This window comes from Maylandia zebra, linkage group LG4 (assembly GCF_041146795.1).
Source record: "Maylandia zebra isolate NMK-2024a linkage group LG4, Mzebra_GT3a, whole genome shotgun sequence".
Lineage (NCBI taxonomy): Eukaryota > Metazoa > Chordata > Actinopteri > Cichliformes > Cichlidae > Maylandia > Maylandia zebra.
Window position 1 is genome coordinate 29,292,400 of NC_135170.1, and position 17,590 is coordinate 29,309,989.

General features: G+C 40.4%; 1 protein-coding gene across 3 annotated transcripts in view; it reads left to right on the plus strand.

The window, feature by feature from the left end:
* The window catches only part of znf385c (zinc finger protein 385C), a 146,939-nt gene that overhangs the window by 109,583 nt on the left and 19,766 nt on the right, over positions 1–17,590 (plus strand). For all 3 annotated transcript variants that reach the window (XM_004552296.5, XM_004552297.4, XM_014408054.3), the window contains 2 exons: positions 8,269–8,411; positions 14,194–14,304. In XM_004552296.5, the coding sequence (XP_004552353.3) occupies positions 8,269–8,411; positions 14,194–14,304 (254 nt within the window). The remainder of the gene's footprint in view (positions 1–8,268; positions 8,412–14,193; positions 14,305–17,590) is intronic.

The following is a 17,590-nucleotide window of genomic DNA, read 5'->3' on the forward strand; positions in this document are numbered from 1 at the left end:
ATCCACAAGGCATGGCACTGCGACCCGTAAATTAAGTCCCACAGATGTGCTTCTGTAGATTAATCTTCCCGCTCATGAGCAATTAGCCTGGCAGTGATGCTGAGGCATGAGGCTGATTTGAAACAATTACAGCCCAGGTTGGGCAAAATTAGCTAGTTCAATTCCCAAGGTCGCTACTGATTGCGAGTGATGGTACTTTCCAAAGCAGCCAGGGGTAATTGGCTTTTAACACCAGCACATTCTTCAGCTAACCTTTTTACCTGGATGTGGACACTAGGTCACTGAAAAAACTCCATCTGTTCAATCATCAAAGATATCAGTTCTTTCTGCATATCTGGTTTAAATTATATTTGAGCTGCTACTGAGTTTGTTTTTTCTCAAACCTCCATTAAAGTAAGTGAGCTGTGAATGAATTATCACTGTGCTAACAGTTGGAGGACTTTTTTTCTTTCTTTTTTTTAGCCACGTTTACTCCCCTGATGTAACTGCACTTTTCCTTCTCAAATAATATAAGACTTTCCTGTTATGTGCATGTGGTAAAAGAAGATAAAAATGATTTGGCCTTACAGCTAAGACTTAAAACGAACAGGAAACCTTTTGTATTTTTATAGCCAGTACACATTTCCATTAAGTTTTAATTTGGCCGTAGACACTTGCCTGATAGCAGAATTTAAATTAGGTGTGTTATGCGAAATGTCTAAAACAAAGACCCTAGTAAAAGGCGAATGAGTGAGGAAAGAGACATTTTGTGAAAAACAAATTCAGGTGGAATGGATTTAGATAATCACGGGTCCATTTGATGGCAAGAAAAAAAATCTGCTCTGCAAAGCAATTTACTGACTGCAAATTCAACCTGCTTTGCAGAAGCTCTTTTGCATAACAATGAATGTAATATACAAGAAACGTACAGTACAATTCTCTCTGCAAGCACTTTGCTGTTGTCATTTATATAAATAAAGGGAATGTTCTTGCCTGCGATTCTTACAAATCTCACACGAATTGCGGCTGTAAATGAATCATTAATTGTGAAGGGCTTTTCTCCTCTGTGTGTGTGTGTGCGATGCAACTTGATGCTCGTCTAGTGGGGAATTCAGCAGAGGATAGTTCCACTGTGTTTAACATAGCTACAACTTCATTTTCTTTTCCCTTTCGTCATAGCCTCATAACCACCTTTAGTCCCGCATCTTAGTGTCTGAGTGAATGTTTCATCTCTTGCATCTCTCATCAGCTGGGGAGTTAAAATTAGAAAGCTGCCTCTGTCTTGTCCTTTTTTACTCTTTTACAAGGCATCTTCCTTACTTGAAGATCCAAACAGTCCGGCTCACATATCTACCGTAATCAATTTATAATGAGTTGTCACACTTGGCATGATAGCTTTGTGACGCTTGGTTGACCAGCTTGATATTTATTCCTGTAAAAAACTATGTACTTAATCCCGCTTCCACAAATGATTCAATTTGCTGTGGAAATGAACCTTATCGGAGTTCCTGTCAATCCTGCACTGCTTCTAGCAAGGTTTTTGCATATTTAGGAGCATGGCACAACTTCAAGTTATTTTATTCAGTATTGTTTGTTTTTTAACGTGACTCTTTAAACTGGAGTAATGTCATTCACGGTAATGATGGTGGATGGTGAGGGGGTTAATGTTGACTCTCAGACATATGTTTAAATTTTACCTTTGATTGTTTTCACCTTTCCAGCTCTATCTGTTTATTAAAGTTAGTTTTGTTTTCATCTAAATGGAAAGGTCCAACAGCTGTCATTATTTTTGAAAACCAAAGTGATGGGATTAAGAGAAGTGTGGGGGACTTATTAAAGCAGCTCACCCTCCGGCTTAAAAGCAAAGAAACAAAAATAATGTTTCTTTCCTGCTTTTTTTCTGGTTTTTAGTCACACTGAAGTTCTGTGTACAGCTGCTGTTGCTGCACCAGAGCAATGACTGGCCAACGGCACCATCTGCATAAATGAATGTGTTTGATATTTTCCTTCTCCGCCTCCTTTTTCCCGTGTAGCATCAGGAATCAGAAGCATCTCTGCTGCTTGCCTTTAGAAGACTGCCTCGTAGGGTCTCACAGTGGGGAAGCCGAGCAATTTGTCTCTTGATGGCTCCGGGCTTATCGTCTCTGCTTGACAGATGGGCCTTGCCTCTGCTCAGGTTGGGTTTGGTAGCAGAGCACAGCTCACTGCTTGACAGAACTCATTACAGACACACCCCAGGAGAAGAAGCATCTCCACAAGGTCCTGCTACTGGGCCCCCACGACTCACAATGGAGCCAAATACTGTAAACCTAAACACACTCCTGAAAGCCTTTCTGATGTTTTAGATTGAATGTGAAATTTAAGAATAATTGCTTGCAACCTGCCACTAGCTAGAACATTTGAGATATTATAATTTCACACATGACTAGCTATTATTATTATAACACCGTAATATTAAAAAAGACACAAATTACAGACAATTAAGCGAATTTTGTTCTTTTGTACTTTTAGAATGGAATATGAATAAAAAAATTACAGCAAAGCCAGGCTTTGGTTAGTATGTTTGTCTGATGAAGCACTGTTGATGCTGAAGCCAAAGGCTGTACCCCAGAAAAATCTCAGATCATATTTTATTTATTGACAAAAAATAGCTCTCTCTATACCTTTGTTTAAACTGTAAAAGAACTGCCTGAGGCCTATAAAACATTAAAAATGTTTTGCATTCTTAACTTACTTCATACATTGTTTCATTTTGTGTTGGTAATTACAGAAATGACCCCAGTGAAGTAGGACAGTAAGGCTAGCTGAGTACAGGTGAGGCTCTGGGGTTGACAGAGAGGTAAACGCAAAACTTTCACGGTCTGACTTTGAATATTTCCTCTAAAATTGCATGTGAAAAAAAGTTATAAAGTCATCTCTCTTCCTAAGCATGCTCTATTTTCAGTCGGGGGTCAAACTGTGCTTAGCCTTGCATATAATCAGGCCACATGGAGCAGGCTGCCACCTTCTGCAATCCAGACTAAAGAAGGGGAAAGGAGGCCAAAACTAAATATGAAAGTTTTTTTTTAATGAGTAGATTAGCTTAAAATATAAAAGAAGCAACTGTGCTGAGATTGAATTTAATACTCATAAAAATTCTTAGTGGACAAGCACACCTCACCATTCAGACATCAGAAATCAAAGAGTTGGGACTCTGCACTGTTCAAATATTCCTTGTACATATTTACCTTCTAAACTATATATGGCTCTGACACACACTGAAATACAAACTGCCGTGTGTAGCACAAACAGTTATCAACTTACACACTTCAGTGCATAATATCTAGCCACAGTGCAGCCAGCACGGCAAGCCGAGCGACCCCGAAAAAAAGAGCAAAGACATAATTCGAATAAATAAATTTAAAAAGCTTTAAGCTAAGGTGGAAAAATGAGAGATGGGAAGCAGGGGAGCTAAAATGAGAGGGTTCTCTGGAGAGGGAAAAAAATTAATTGCATGCCACTGAGAATATATTCTACTTTCTCGCTGAAACACAGAAATTGCTTACACACATAACAATCTCCAAAAGGTCTGGTTGAAAGCAAAAACAGTTGCAGCTCATAGTTGTAATACTAGTGTTCGTATCATGATGGACAGAAGCATACAGGTCATCGTATTTCACGCTGAGGAAATGGTCAAATTGGCTTAATGGATTGCTAAGTGAAGTTCCTTCATGATCTGTTTAGTGGTTCATGTAATCAGTCCAGCCACATCTCTCAGCTTATCTTGCAGATTATCAGCATAACTAAAGGAGCGGGTGGTGGGGGAGTGGGGATCTTTAATTAAAGCTGATTGTATTTAATGTTCTTGTCCAGACTATAATAGTTCCCTCAGTGGCCCCCACACCACCACCTGACCGAGTAGAAGCTAATTGGCTGTTAGGAGTTACTTATCTCTTTCACTCCTGGATTCTCTCTCCAATCTTTGTCTCTTTCTGTCTGTCAGTGACATCCGGGGGCAGCGCAATGTCAGTTTGTGCCCTCAAATAGCTGTGAACCTCTAATACACTATGAGCCTGATTTACAGTTTCCAAGCATAGAGCAGTTGAAGCAGTCGTTTGTATGCATAGCATGTCTTGGGTTACTTCATACCACAGTGAAAAAGATGTTCTATTAGTTACATTACTGTAACTAAAAAGCTCCACTTCTCTATTTTTACACAGAGTTGTAGTTGTTGCCTCTTCCTATGCTGTCAGATCTAGTCCCATCAGCACCTCTGAGGCAGGGCAGCAGCCGCTGGGAAGTTCGCAGGGCGACTGGGGGATGGTGAAACAGTGTGGCAGATGCACAATGAGCCACATCGTGTTATGACTCTGAGTGTGCGTGTCAGAACTCGACTGTGTGCGTATTAGGAACATGAAGGCTACAGTCACTGACTGAATTATGAAGACCGTGCTAAACATCATCAAAAGAGAGGTTATAATGTGTACTTGGCAAGTGACAAAAGAAGCATCCGCATGGTTCAGTGTAATTATGTTCACGTTGTGCCTGCACTTAGTGCTCATCAATTCACCAGTCAGCAATTTCCCTTGCAAATCCATGTTCATTTAAGTTCAGATATGTAGATATTCATCATCACAGCTGGATAATCAGATCAGAGGCCTAATGATGAAGGTCTTACTGACAATCTGACTGTTACTCAGCAGGCAGCCACAGCTGAGCATCAGGGATGTGGTACACAATGTCCTCTAAATATGTGGAAATCATATGTGGAATTGTAAAGTAAAGGTTTTTACTCCAGTGATCCCACAATCACGTCTCTACAAAGAAAAAAGAAAAATGATGCAAAACTGGAGACTTGGACAAATACATCTCTGATATGTTCTTTTAAAATGTTCTTTTAAAATGTTCTTAAGCAAAGGATTTCATCATGTTTCCTTCTCCACCAAGCTCCATAGGAAACTTCATAATAAGACTTTTTGTTTCTCTTAGTCTAACCTTTGAGTTGTGAACTGGAGAGCTTGTCAGCAAGAATGGTCATGTACTGTTTTGTCTCTTTATACCAACTGTACATCCACTGTCATGAGGGTCCTTAGAGGTCTACAGCAGTACAGTTTCCTATTCAGCTTCTGAGGGCTGAGGACAAAGTTTAATGAAACCCTAAAATTTAGATACTAATATTAGTTAACCTTGCAGATTTGGAATAAATGTTGCCAGCCCAGTTTTGTGATATCTGAGATTGAATTAAAGGCTTGGGTCAATTAGGGTGAATCAATCATCGTATGTCCAACCTTAAAGGGCACCTGCTTGGAGCAAGTTGATCTCAGGTGAAATTGTATGTCATCTTGGACAACAACAGTATGGAGAAAAAGAAGGTGGAGATCCACTCACCGAACTTCAAGACCCTGCTGTGCCAGCAGCTATCCACATAATTACACTGGGCCACAAATAGAAAGGTTTTCTCTCCTCCCAGACCCTCTACTTTTTTTTCCCTTTTCTGCTCAGCAGTGAGAATATATGCAGAGCACTGAGGAGAGATGGGGTATTTAGATGTGAGAAAAGGCAATTTGTCAGAAACCTAAGAGAGCACTGGAGTACTGACAAGAGGATTACAGTAGAAGGACTTGGGGGTTGAAGGGCTAATTCTGCAATCGTGAAAGAGGGACGGCTCAGTGTGCCTGCATGTATACATTAGAATCCATTATTTTTCTCAGGTGTGCATGTAGAAAATAATTGAAAAATCGCTGCTTGAATTCCACGACTCAAATGCGCCTCACAAACACACATATCCGAGTAGATACAATGTGACGGTGGCTGTTGTGTAACCAAGCCCAGTGAGTCATGAGAGGGAGGAATGCGCTGTTGTGATGGGAGGAGGAGGAGGGAGCCTGCCTGGGGAAGGACTGGCAGAGACAGTCAGATCCGTTAGCAAAGTCATCTGGGAGAGAAGAACGAGGCTGGACATTTGGTTTCAGGCCTTGCCTCAACTGCCAGTGGTTGTCTGGGCCACAAGTGAGGCATAAATAAATCTAAGCCTTGATGCAGACATAACTTTGGACAGAAAGAGCATATGTGCACCTAACCACATATGCATGCAAACTCATATGTAGAGGAACACGCACATGAGTGGAACATTTGCAGAGTGATGGGAGGTTAACGGAAGTAGAAGGCTAAAAGAAAAATAAATCCACTGTCCTTACTAACATACACACACACAAACACAAGAAATGGGGATGTACTTGCTTTAAAAAGTAGTTCTAGTAAAATCCCGTACAATATGCGTCAAGTGCAAAATTATACCTTGTTTGATTTTATGTGTGTGTGTGTATTTGTGTGTGTGTTGACTTCCCGCTTGCCCTCGGAGCTATTTGTTTTCAGATGTGCGTAGGCAGTTTTGTTTATATGTCTTACTGTGTATGTTTGATTCTCATCTAGTACATGCAAGCCGAGCGCACACACTCCCTCGCTTGCTGTCGTACATGCCAGGATTCAGGCTGTGCGTCCATTGCAGTGTTATCATCCAAAGAGGCAAACAGCCAGCCCCTGATTTAATAAGCTGCCTAGGGAGTCACATAGAGGTGGGGAAGCACTATCAGCTGATAACTGTCCTCCCTGCGAGCCCAGCTTTTTTTTCTCCTCTGATAGTCCTGCCAAGAGAAGACTCAGCTTTTCCTTGTTTTTCTGTGTGATTGTGAATGTTGCGAGTAGGAGCGATCCCCTGCCGGCTGCTGCCCACGTGTCTGTAGGCTGCGTCCGTCCTGTGCTGACTCTTTCAGTGTCAGACAGACTGCAGAGGAGATCCCACACATGGCAAAGGCAGGCCTGAGCCCAGTGCTGAGGAGCATATGCTCAAGGCTTTAGTGTTTCAGCCCCCCACCCACCAAATACACACATAACTGCCAATCCTGCCAAGCCACAAAAAGCCATGGGCCAGACTACTGACAGATTCCCCATTTATCACTGTGTTCCGCGCTTTACACAAGCCATACAGCTATATCAACATCGTACCGCAACCTTGACAGCAATTTTGAGAGAAAAAAGGTCCTACAAAGATGCCACAACAAGCAAGAAAAAAACCAACACAAAATTTTGCAGAGCACCAACTGCGCTTTATTTTGACAGCTTCTGTTATTTTGTTGGGTGTGATGGCTTTGTAGCAGTGTTTGAGCAGTCTTCTGGTGATCTGTGAGTGGAATAGCTCTGTATTTTATCCAGTCTAGTCTTTCTAGCAATGATGTTCAAAGCTGATGCTAAAAGAATCATGTACTGGATGTGTAGGATATTGGACAATGTATATAGTTATGTAATTACATAGTTAGATATGGACCAAAGATCTTAATAATTTCCATTACTTTTAATGTTTTATTGTCAAAGGTTAGTGAGGGTGGTGTATGCCTATGCAGCTATCCTGGGAAAATCCTAGAAACCCTTTTAATGGTTGTCAAACCACATCTTCACTGATACATACTGAGGTGTGAAAACACGCCATTAATAGTACACGGGATGTCTTCAAATGTCGTCTTTATTGGGGAAAGAGTTAAAGGATTCTTTTTTATTGTCAAGCTTTTGTATTTCTGTGGTGCTGATGTTTTTCTACAGTTGGTGATTGGTTTTTTTTTTTCTGTGTGCGACTACCTCAGTATAAATGTGTATGGCACAACAGCTCACATGATAGGCATACTTTCAGGTGGCCGCCGTGACCCGCAGCTGACATCGAATGATTGATCCTGTTGCTGGGATAAGTGCCTGCACACTGCTGAGCACACCGGTCTACTGAAATGCAGCCAGGCGGAAAATTAGAAATCTCTTCATCCCTGATCCATTTGAAATCTGATAACTCCTATCTTCCCCTCTTGCAGGCACCTTTTCTTAGCCAATAAATCAGTAATTAAATAATGTGTTTATGTGTATGTGTGTGCATGTACATAAGGGGCAGGTGAGTGTCCTTGGGGGGGATGAGTATGGATAGTTGAGGTGATTGGGGTATTTAACACTGCCCATCCACCCTCAAACACACAGGTACGTCTTTAAACACATTGTGTTGTCCCAAGTACAAGCGCCTGCCTAGTCACAAATGGAAGTGTACACATACAAACAAGTTTCACAGTGAGTGCTTGGTGACAGCTGGAGGTGTAATGGTGCCTCTGGTATCAAATAAATCAAAGTCAGGCCTCCCCTGAGCACTGCGTTTGTCCCCTTCGTAGCCAGCAGTGTAGTTGCTCTCCTACAGTTGCACTGAGACAGAAATATCTCTCATGTGAACATTTCATAATGCTTCTTAACTTCTAACATCAGTCTTGTTGTGTTGTCCAGGTACATCGGCCCAGGGCAGCCCGCTTCTGGCTTCCCTCCCCGTCCCAGGACGACCTCTGCAGCCTCAGCTCGACCTCAAACACCTCCTGCCCTTCAGACTCAATGGATCCTCCCCACTTAGCCTGTTCCCTAACTTTAATACGGTGAGTCTAGTGGGTCTAGTGGGTACTAGTCATAATAAACCTTACTTTTAGAAAAAAAATGGACTGAAAAATAAGATGTTGAAGTCATTTGAGAACAATGTTCAATGTCAGCAATACTCTGTAAAAAAAACAGTTTAACATTTTGTCTCATCTTTCAAAGCATACTTTGAAAGTTACACAGAATTTGAGGCAAGGCCAATTTTTTTTAAAAAATCTAATCAGCTACAAAAAAAAAATCACACGCTGAAGGGTATTGATTAGAAGACAACACACAGAAGACATATTAGCCTGATTTCGTTCTCTGTGGCAGCATGAGGCATATTTTTATGGTATAAGGGTCGGGGTACTTGTACACATACTTCATCATTTTTGTGTCAATATGCCCCTCATGCCAACTCTGTTTATATCAGGGGGTGTTACAAAGAAATACAGGCCTATAAAGCTGTGTCATTATTGCTACCTATTCTGTTTGTCACTATATCAATACTTTTCCTGCTACACCACAGCCTCCAGTGCTGTGCCCAGGCTTTATCCTAGCTTTAGGTTACAGTTTTTAATGAAGCAAGGTTTGACCTCTGAATATTGCTTTGGTGAATTGTGTCACTATATTTGATTTATTTTGGTTTAAAATGTAAAATTGAGTAGACATGCAGGCATTGTTTAAAATAATGCAAGTGTGTATTTGTAAATACATTTGATTGACATTTTATTTACATTTGAGACACAGAAACACAGTTTTTTCCCCATTTCTTTATTGAAAAGGTCAAATATAACATAGTTTGAAAGGCTTAAAATAGTATTTTTCCACCAAAAAGATGATTCACAAAGAAAAGCATTGCAAGCTTAAACAATCTGTGGAAACTGGACAAGTGGGAGATAAAAACAAGATGTGGAAGACCTGAAAAATTATCTGCTGCAAATGAAAATGATGGCCTTAAGAAATAGGTAACATTAGGTAATGTCTAGGGAAGTTCAGGATTGCAGTTTATGTGTAAAAATAGCCTCTGTTTCAAACATCACCCACAAACCATTCAGTTTTCAAGCACATTGACTCTGATGGCTCAGTCTCTGGAATTAAAAGCTTATATCTTTGATCCTTTACTTTCCAGCACTGTGGTCATTGTCATTTCAAGTGTGTATGTGTGCAAGCATTTTTTGATTTCTTTGATCCTGTGTGCCACAGTGTGCAAGTGTTTTCAGTCCTTTCATTGCAATATGAAACTATTTCCAGTTCTGTGGTCTGTAAATGGAGTATAAGCTAGAGATTTAGCTCCTGCATACACTTTTACACCTTTTGAAACTGTACATATAAAAAGTAGGATGAGAAAGAGGGAGATTCAGTCATCTGTCTGTCTGGCTGGTTCTTTACAATGGAGGACATGTGTGAGGGGGTGGATGAGACATAAATGTTTGCTCTATGATGTGTATTTGTGTATGTAGGGGGCTGCCAGCCTGTGTGAAAAGTGCAGCTTTTTTTTTTTCATTTGTTCAACCGCCTACTGCTTTGGGTCATGAAGTCGGCTATACTGCCCTGTGGAGGATTGAGCAAAAGCAACGTGGTAAACATTCACTCCTCTAAAACCTCATGTATTTATATTAGTGGTGGAGGCAGTGGGGTAGGTGTCTGTCAGTGTTTTGTCTGTGTTTCTCTTGTGTTTCAATGGGAAAATTGCTGTTTTTATTCTCCAACCAATGTCTGTGCCTCACCATTCTAATTTAGGGTTTTAGTTTTGCACATTATGCTTCCCTATTAGAGAAATAAAAGCATCCATATAAGTAAAAGCTATTGGAGACGGAAAAGGCAGTAGATTACCAATGAATGCGGCAAGGTAGTACAAAGGAAATCGTTTTTACCGAGTCGCAATGCTGTTCAGTCTGCCATTGTTAAATAGAATACAACTCGCAGTAGGACTTGGAATCTACCACAACCACAATGCAGAAATTATGATAACCACGGAAATAACATCAAATCAGTGTCACTTCAGTCACGGGAGGAGATGATTAGCCCCCATAATACACAGTCTGACAGTGCAGCTGTGGCATTAATCACAAAGTCCATTCAACAAGAAGCCCCAGGTTCTCTTAGCCTTGATAAGGCACACGTTGTCCCAGACGTGTGCAGGAGGGAAGATGAATGCACCTGTCTCCAAAACCAAATATCCTCCGGTTCCCCTGGTGTCCCTTCTTACATCCTCCCACTGCTCCACCCTCACTCCTCATCCCTTTGTGTGTCTCGTTCTCTCTCTCTGTCTCTATCTATCTACCCTGAAAGCCCATCACGGACTCAGCCACCCGGTGCAGGATAAGTTCTGTCTGCACTAGGATGGCAGGGAGAACCGAGGGCTTGGACAAAAGACGCATTTATAGCAGTCGGTTCAGGATGGCTGCAGACAGACAATGGACACATTCTTCAGTTCCTAAAACAAACGGCTGTGCGCAGCCTGCTTTTCTAAGGTGGACAGAGGGCAGCAGGAAGAGCTAGGTTTACCTTGGTCAGGCTACAGTTGGTAAAAGGAAACAGCCATTTGCTTCCAAAGATATCTCTGTGTCATGTAGAGGAAACCAAAATAAAGCAACAATGGTAAAGAGCCCTGAGGGAGAGATGTACCTGCAGCACGAAGGTTTCATTGTCAGATGTGTTTATATTCCTTTTCACACCTGGCCATGAGGAAGCCGTAGTAAATAGACTCTATCCTTGCAGAAGAGGCAGCTACCTTGGACATGGCACAGTTTTTTGGTTTTTTTGCAGTGTGGAAGAGTCTGATGTTTTTTAACCTTATGTGCCAGAAACAAAGCAAAGCAGTATGCCATGAGCACGCCAACACTCTTTGATCTCTGGGCAGGTGAGGCTGTCAGCACAGCCACCAGTGTAGTTTCAGTAAGCGTAGCGGTATCATTCAGTGTGTGAAGAGTGATCTCCCCGTCCCTCCGGAGACCCTTCTCTCAAACGAGCTGAGGAATAGAGTGGGTCAGACCCTGTACAAGCCTGGGGCAAGATCCAAGGTGATTGTTATATGTGATACCACGCTGAAAGGTGCCCCAGTGAAATCAGCTGTCACTGTGGAATGCAGATCTTATAATGAAGCCTCAGGTTTCACCCTGCTGTTTATAGTATGGTGTTCTGGGACTCTCTGCTGTCTCTTCATAGGCAGTTAAAACAGTTTTAGTCTGTCTAAAACCTTCTGCAGTAAACACTTCATTGTGGGCTGCAATGACTCATAAAGTTTAAGCAGTGAAGTTTTGGAGATTACAATGAAAATACATTCATAAAGAAGAAACTCTTTTCCCTGTAGATTCTTATGGTGTAGGTGTTGATTTATCTAACAGTTTAAGCACCACACTTCCCCCATTAATATCACCGCTGCAATACAACACACAAAAGTGTAACTCACTAAAGGATAAGGATCATCTCGGTTCTGCATCATCTTTTCATTCAAATTGAAAAGGTGATTGTTTGTGTGTGATCGTCATCCAAACACAGAAGCAGTTACTTAATTTAGTCAAAGTCGATGTGACAGCAGCAAAACATCTCTTGTCTTTTGTGCTTAAGTAAAGAAAAAAATTACATCCAGCAAGTTTGAAAAATAATAGATCTGAGCTTTCTATGAGGGGAAAACTGTGTTTTCATCTTTACTTTAGAATTCTCAAAAACTCAGGTGTACAAAAATTGGGACATTAAAAAAAAACAATACCAATAGCAAATTGCAATCAGTGAATACAATCAGTTGATTTACAACAAGCAGAAATACAGCATGTGGTACTAGAAAGTGGTGTTTACCCTGGAAGTTGCATTTCTTAGGTAGAAAAATAACGAAATCTTGGAGGAGTAACATATTATCTATCGAGAAATAACTTGAGTTCATTCAAGGCCATCTAAACTCTTTTAGGGATTGTGCCATTTTTTGTTCTTTAGTATTACTATTTTATTAACTCCTTCGCTGAATATTGCACAGTATGTCACTACTGTTGTAGTAATTCCACCAAACCACAGTTGCACTTTAACAAAGTGAGATGGAAAACCCTTTGATCTTAGTTAGCTTTGATTTATTTAATTTTTCTTCCTTTTTTATTGAACAGCAGCTAAGCATATTTTTGGGAAGCATAAGAAAAAGCGTATTTACTTTTATACTTACAATAGTCTAATTTCTCTCCTTCAGTTTGGCAGTTCACCAGCAGCTTGACTACAGTAATTAGCTTGCATGCATAATAAGGTGGCGCCCTGTCACCTTATCTCTTCAAAATGAAGTTTGCCCTCGTCTAGTGCATCAGAAGGAGTTTAGCAGTACGACTCTTAATGAGCATCTTTAATCAAAATAAAGCCTCTGGTAATGTTCCGTGTATGTAGGCCAAAGAGCTACTGATGATCAGAAAATCTGTATCACGTGCTGACAGGAACCGAGTTATTCTCTTTACATTAAAGGGTAAGGCAGCCTCATGCTGACATTACAGAGTAACCTTTTAATTTGTTTCAGTTTCATTTCATAAGCTCAGCTGTCACTGAAATATACTCTCTGTTTCTTTTTACATTTAATATATTTTTATTAATAGTGGTATGCTTTGACTTTCATGTGAGGAGTATTCTCCATGCTCTCTGGTTGCACACAGCAAGAGCTCAGACTGTGGTGATCCCACAGCAGAAATGGGTTGCCTTTTGATTCTAACATTACCTTATCATCAGTAACATTTAATGCTTTCCAGTTTTTTTATTATTATTATTTCCATCTTGTGTATTCAAAAATAGCTTTTCCTTGTTTTCCTTATTTTCTGCCATCCGTATATCCTGTTAGTCTGTTCTTATAATAAAGCTCATAAGAACCATGGCCAAAGCTCCAAATAATGAGGTCAGAGTATGTAAACATAATTCTTGAGTCAAACGCCCGGACTTCAGACTGTCTATTGATATTTTTTTCTATTCCTATTCCCATACAGAGCTGGGAATATTTTTTTCTATCCCTTGCTCTGTATGATCTATCGCAGGCATACAGCTGTGGCTGTGAGGACTTCCCATTTACCTGCTGTTTATTTGTTTACCAGGGGGAAGCCAATCAAAGCTGGCATAAAAGGCAGAGTGACTAGTGGATGAATTTAGGGGTTGGACCAAGGCCTAATAAGGATTACATTGATCTATGAATCATGCAGGGCTGCTCTAGAGGAGCCTGAGAGTAAAGATAGTTTGGAGTTGGAAAAGAGAATATCCACACTGATGCACAACTCGCCACCTTTAAAGGAAAGTGAATTTGTTGTATTGCACTATACACTAAAGATTTCTGCATCTATGAATTCATAAAAAACATGCAACTTGGGAGAATTCAAGTTTGATCAGAACATAATGTCAGGATCTCGGGTTCAAACTCAAAACCGCAACAGATCATGGGACGATTTTACTAGTACACTTAAGTCATAAAGCAAAAAATCTAACTTGGTCATATCAAAAAAAAAAAAACGGAAACAAAAATGAAGACTTATCATTTGGATCATATATCTCAACAATTTCCCAAAAGGCTAACTGGTAAGATGCTCTTGTGTCTTGCACTCTGTGACCAGAACATGCGCCCTCGTGTATAATCTGCGGTAGCTGCTGAAACTGCTTAGACATCAAGTCATGTCATGCTGTTTTCTGATTTACCAGACTGAAACAAATGCTTACACTGAAGATTGAATGTTGGCTTTATGGGAACTAACCTCACCTCACCTCTGAAACAAAGTAGCTTCTATCATTTGGGAAAATAAAATTATATAGAACTAATATAGCTTATACTTGTCATGTGTTTCTGTTTCTCAGATGGACCCTGTCCAGAAGGCTGTGATCAACCACACTTTCGGTGTTCCACAGCCACTCAAGAAGAAACAGATTATCTCCTGCAACATTTGCCACCTGCGCTTTAACTCGACGGTAAGACACGCTGCATTGGCTTTATGTTTCGGTGTTTATGAGGAAGAAAGAGATAATGTTGGACTACAAGGCAGGGAAACAGACAGTACGCCAGACTGTGTAATTTAAAACATAAAAGCACACTATGCTAGAAAGTGAGTCTGGCCTCAGAGAAGATTGTTTTGGGCTTCTGCTATCTTCTTGAATTTATGTCACGATCAGCGTTTTGGTTTTAGTTTGTTATGTTTAAGTCCTTTAGGTTTTCTAAGTTCATTCTATCATGCCTAGGTTGTCATTATAGTTCTTTGTTTGTTAGTTTCCCTTTGTGTTTTCTACCCCTGTATTAAGTCTCCCCTGTCCTATGTGTTTCATGTCTGCATATCATTTGTTGTTCATGTTGTCATGTCTGTCTCATTGTATTTGCTGTTTTAATTTGAAGAGGTCATGTGTTCCTGTGTTCATTGAAGAGTAGAAGTTTTACTCTTCTACTGCATGTCATTATGTTCATTTGTGTCAGCTGTTTTTCCCCATGTGTTTCCACTTCCCCTGATCACCTCCTGTGTGCTTTTAGTCTGTGTGTGTTCATTCCTGCCTTGTCTGAGCGTCTGCTATCCTACCTTGTCTCCATGTCCATGTTCCAGGGTTTTGTTTTGTTATGTTATGTTTAGCTCAGCCAGTTTAGGTTATAATTCAGTTTTGTCTTTGCTTTAGTTTTTCTTTGCTAAAATCAGCCTTCAATAAACGGCTCGTTTCCAGTTAATATTAAGTCTTGTTATTTTGCGTGTACGCACTTGGGTCCAACCTCTCCACTCCCTATAGTCTGCCTCTGCCAGACTGTGACAATTTAGTTCTTATTATCTTTCTGCAATTACCTCAGATCACTGCATTTTTGCATGCTGTGTGTGTTTGTGTGTCATCTGTGTGTGTATAAGGAAATGCGAAAAAGGTCTGAGTGTTTCCCTTTCTCCAAATGATTGTATATTTAAATGAAAAATTGGTCATTTGATTTTTATTTCTATGTAAAAGTTTGTTCGGTTTTTCTTTCTTGTGAGTTGTTTTGGTATGAGGGATTAGACAGCAGGGAAAGCTGCCGTTTATCAGCAAAGAGCAGAAACAATCAGCCGCCACAGCAGGAAGCAGCATTCTCGGTTCCCTACTCCATTTTTGCCACCCTCGCTAAAGCACATGGATATACACATACATGCACACACAAACGTGCAGACTAGATTGCATGCACACAAACACAGAAAAACATCCCATGACATTTTATGCATATTTACATAAGCAAGAAAATGTCCAGAAAGCCAGAAGACTTCTTCGGTCTAGGCACAGCTAAGCGCACACACTCGCTGTCACACACTTTTATTTGGACTCCATCTTCAAAGAAGGTCTGAGGCACAGGAGACAGGGAGCTGAGGGGGGAGCAGAGATGCAGTCGTGCTCTTCACACACTAGAGCAAATCCCATTCCCTGCCTCCGCACACCGACTTAAAGAGGAGTGTCAGGTCTGACTGTAGCTTTATCAGTCTCTCAGAGAGCATGAATACTTTTCTAACACTTCCATGCACCCTCCTTAGAGTTTGCTCAGATATTATACCAACTTATCCTTATGCATAATGCTCAAAGGGGAAATAAGTAAGCTCACTTTGCTGCTCAGTAGAGCACAAATAGACCTTAAAGAGCAACTTAACACCAGCTGACAATCTTGTTTTTAGCAATTCCTCAGTGGTTCGACCTTTCACCCACCTGAAGTGATGCAGAGGTGTACTCTGGGGTGTATCTTTGATGGATGTTTCCAGGTTTCTAGTATTTGTGCTAAGCTTATAGGCTAACCAGCTACTTGTCCTAGCCATACAGACAGATATAAATTATGGGAAAAAATCTGATGATGAGGCGATGTTGTGCAACCGGATGGGGGAATGTCACTGGCATGGTTATCCCTGTTGGGCCAGTGTAACAGCCCTTGGTAACATTTTATGTGGCCCAAAACTACAAGCACGATTGTATGTTTCATTCCACAACAGTAGTAGTAGTGCAGAACAAGAAAGCATTTCTCTTCAATTTAAACTCTTCTGTTATGTATTTTATAACACTGAAACGTAGAGCTGGTGTCAAAGAATGTAAAAACCACCACAGAAATTTTTGATGATCTATAAACCACCTGAAAAAGGACCGTACCAACATGAACCAAAATAATTTCAAGAGATTAATAACCAGTGGGGGACTGGCTGTTGGGAGCGCAGACAGTCAGTCTGTTGGCCTGAGAGTTGGTTTGGCCTTGAACTTGAGCAGCAATTTTACAAAAACAATCATTTGGTACAAGACGCACATTAGATGCAGTTCTGTCACTCTCACCTATACACTGTATGATCTTGCCACAGGATCCATGGCACGCAGGTGTGCACCTTTCTTTCGACAGGCAAGCCTGTCTATGTTAGACAAGTCACCTAGTGTATTGTTAAAGGAAAGGCTGGATAGACATGGCGAGACTACAAAAACAGATAAATACATGTACAGGGACCAGATTATTCAGAAATTCTAGCATAAACAAAACTTTCAGAATTCATCCAAAGATAGGCTACTTAGTCACAATTTTTAAAATTTGTAATAATTATAATTTTCATATACAAATATAGTGGAGAAATGTCAGACTTCTGAAATATGTGTTAGTAGAACATATAATACGGTAGACTAAAATATCTATATATGTTCTTTTTCTGTACAGTTTGTACAGAACAGTACAGAATACAAACACAGAATACAAACACTCGCACCATATTTCTTTTTAAAGACATGCCTCAAAGGGTAAATCATCACTTTTCCTGGTGACCCCATTTTGCATAAAAATATTTCTATTTTCATGGCTCTGGTCACCTTGAGGATAAGAAGAGGTTCCATCCGTAAGGCATGAGGGGTCACTAAGTGTTATGTGAGCTTATAAGTTGTTGTCACCAGATATAAATCCAATTGACACACAGAAAACCAGCAACTTCTTATGACATGTTTTTGTCACCAGTCTCTATTGAAATGAGAGTAGAATAAGTCTCAGTTGGCAAGAAGTCAAAAAAGTTCATTTCCCAAAACTGATTTAGCTATTATAGTTTTTTTCAGTGTATTTGGACCATTAATTGCTTCTACTGAATTTTTAACATTATTTGTTTTAAGTACTACACTAAGTATATTGGTGAACTAATATACTTGATCACACAGCGAAAAGCTTTTTTAAAAAACACAGGGGTGGTAGATGTTGTTCATTTACTAAAAATGTGTCGTTTTAGCCCATTGCTAGGTGGTTGCTAGGCAACGT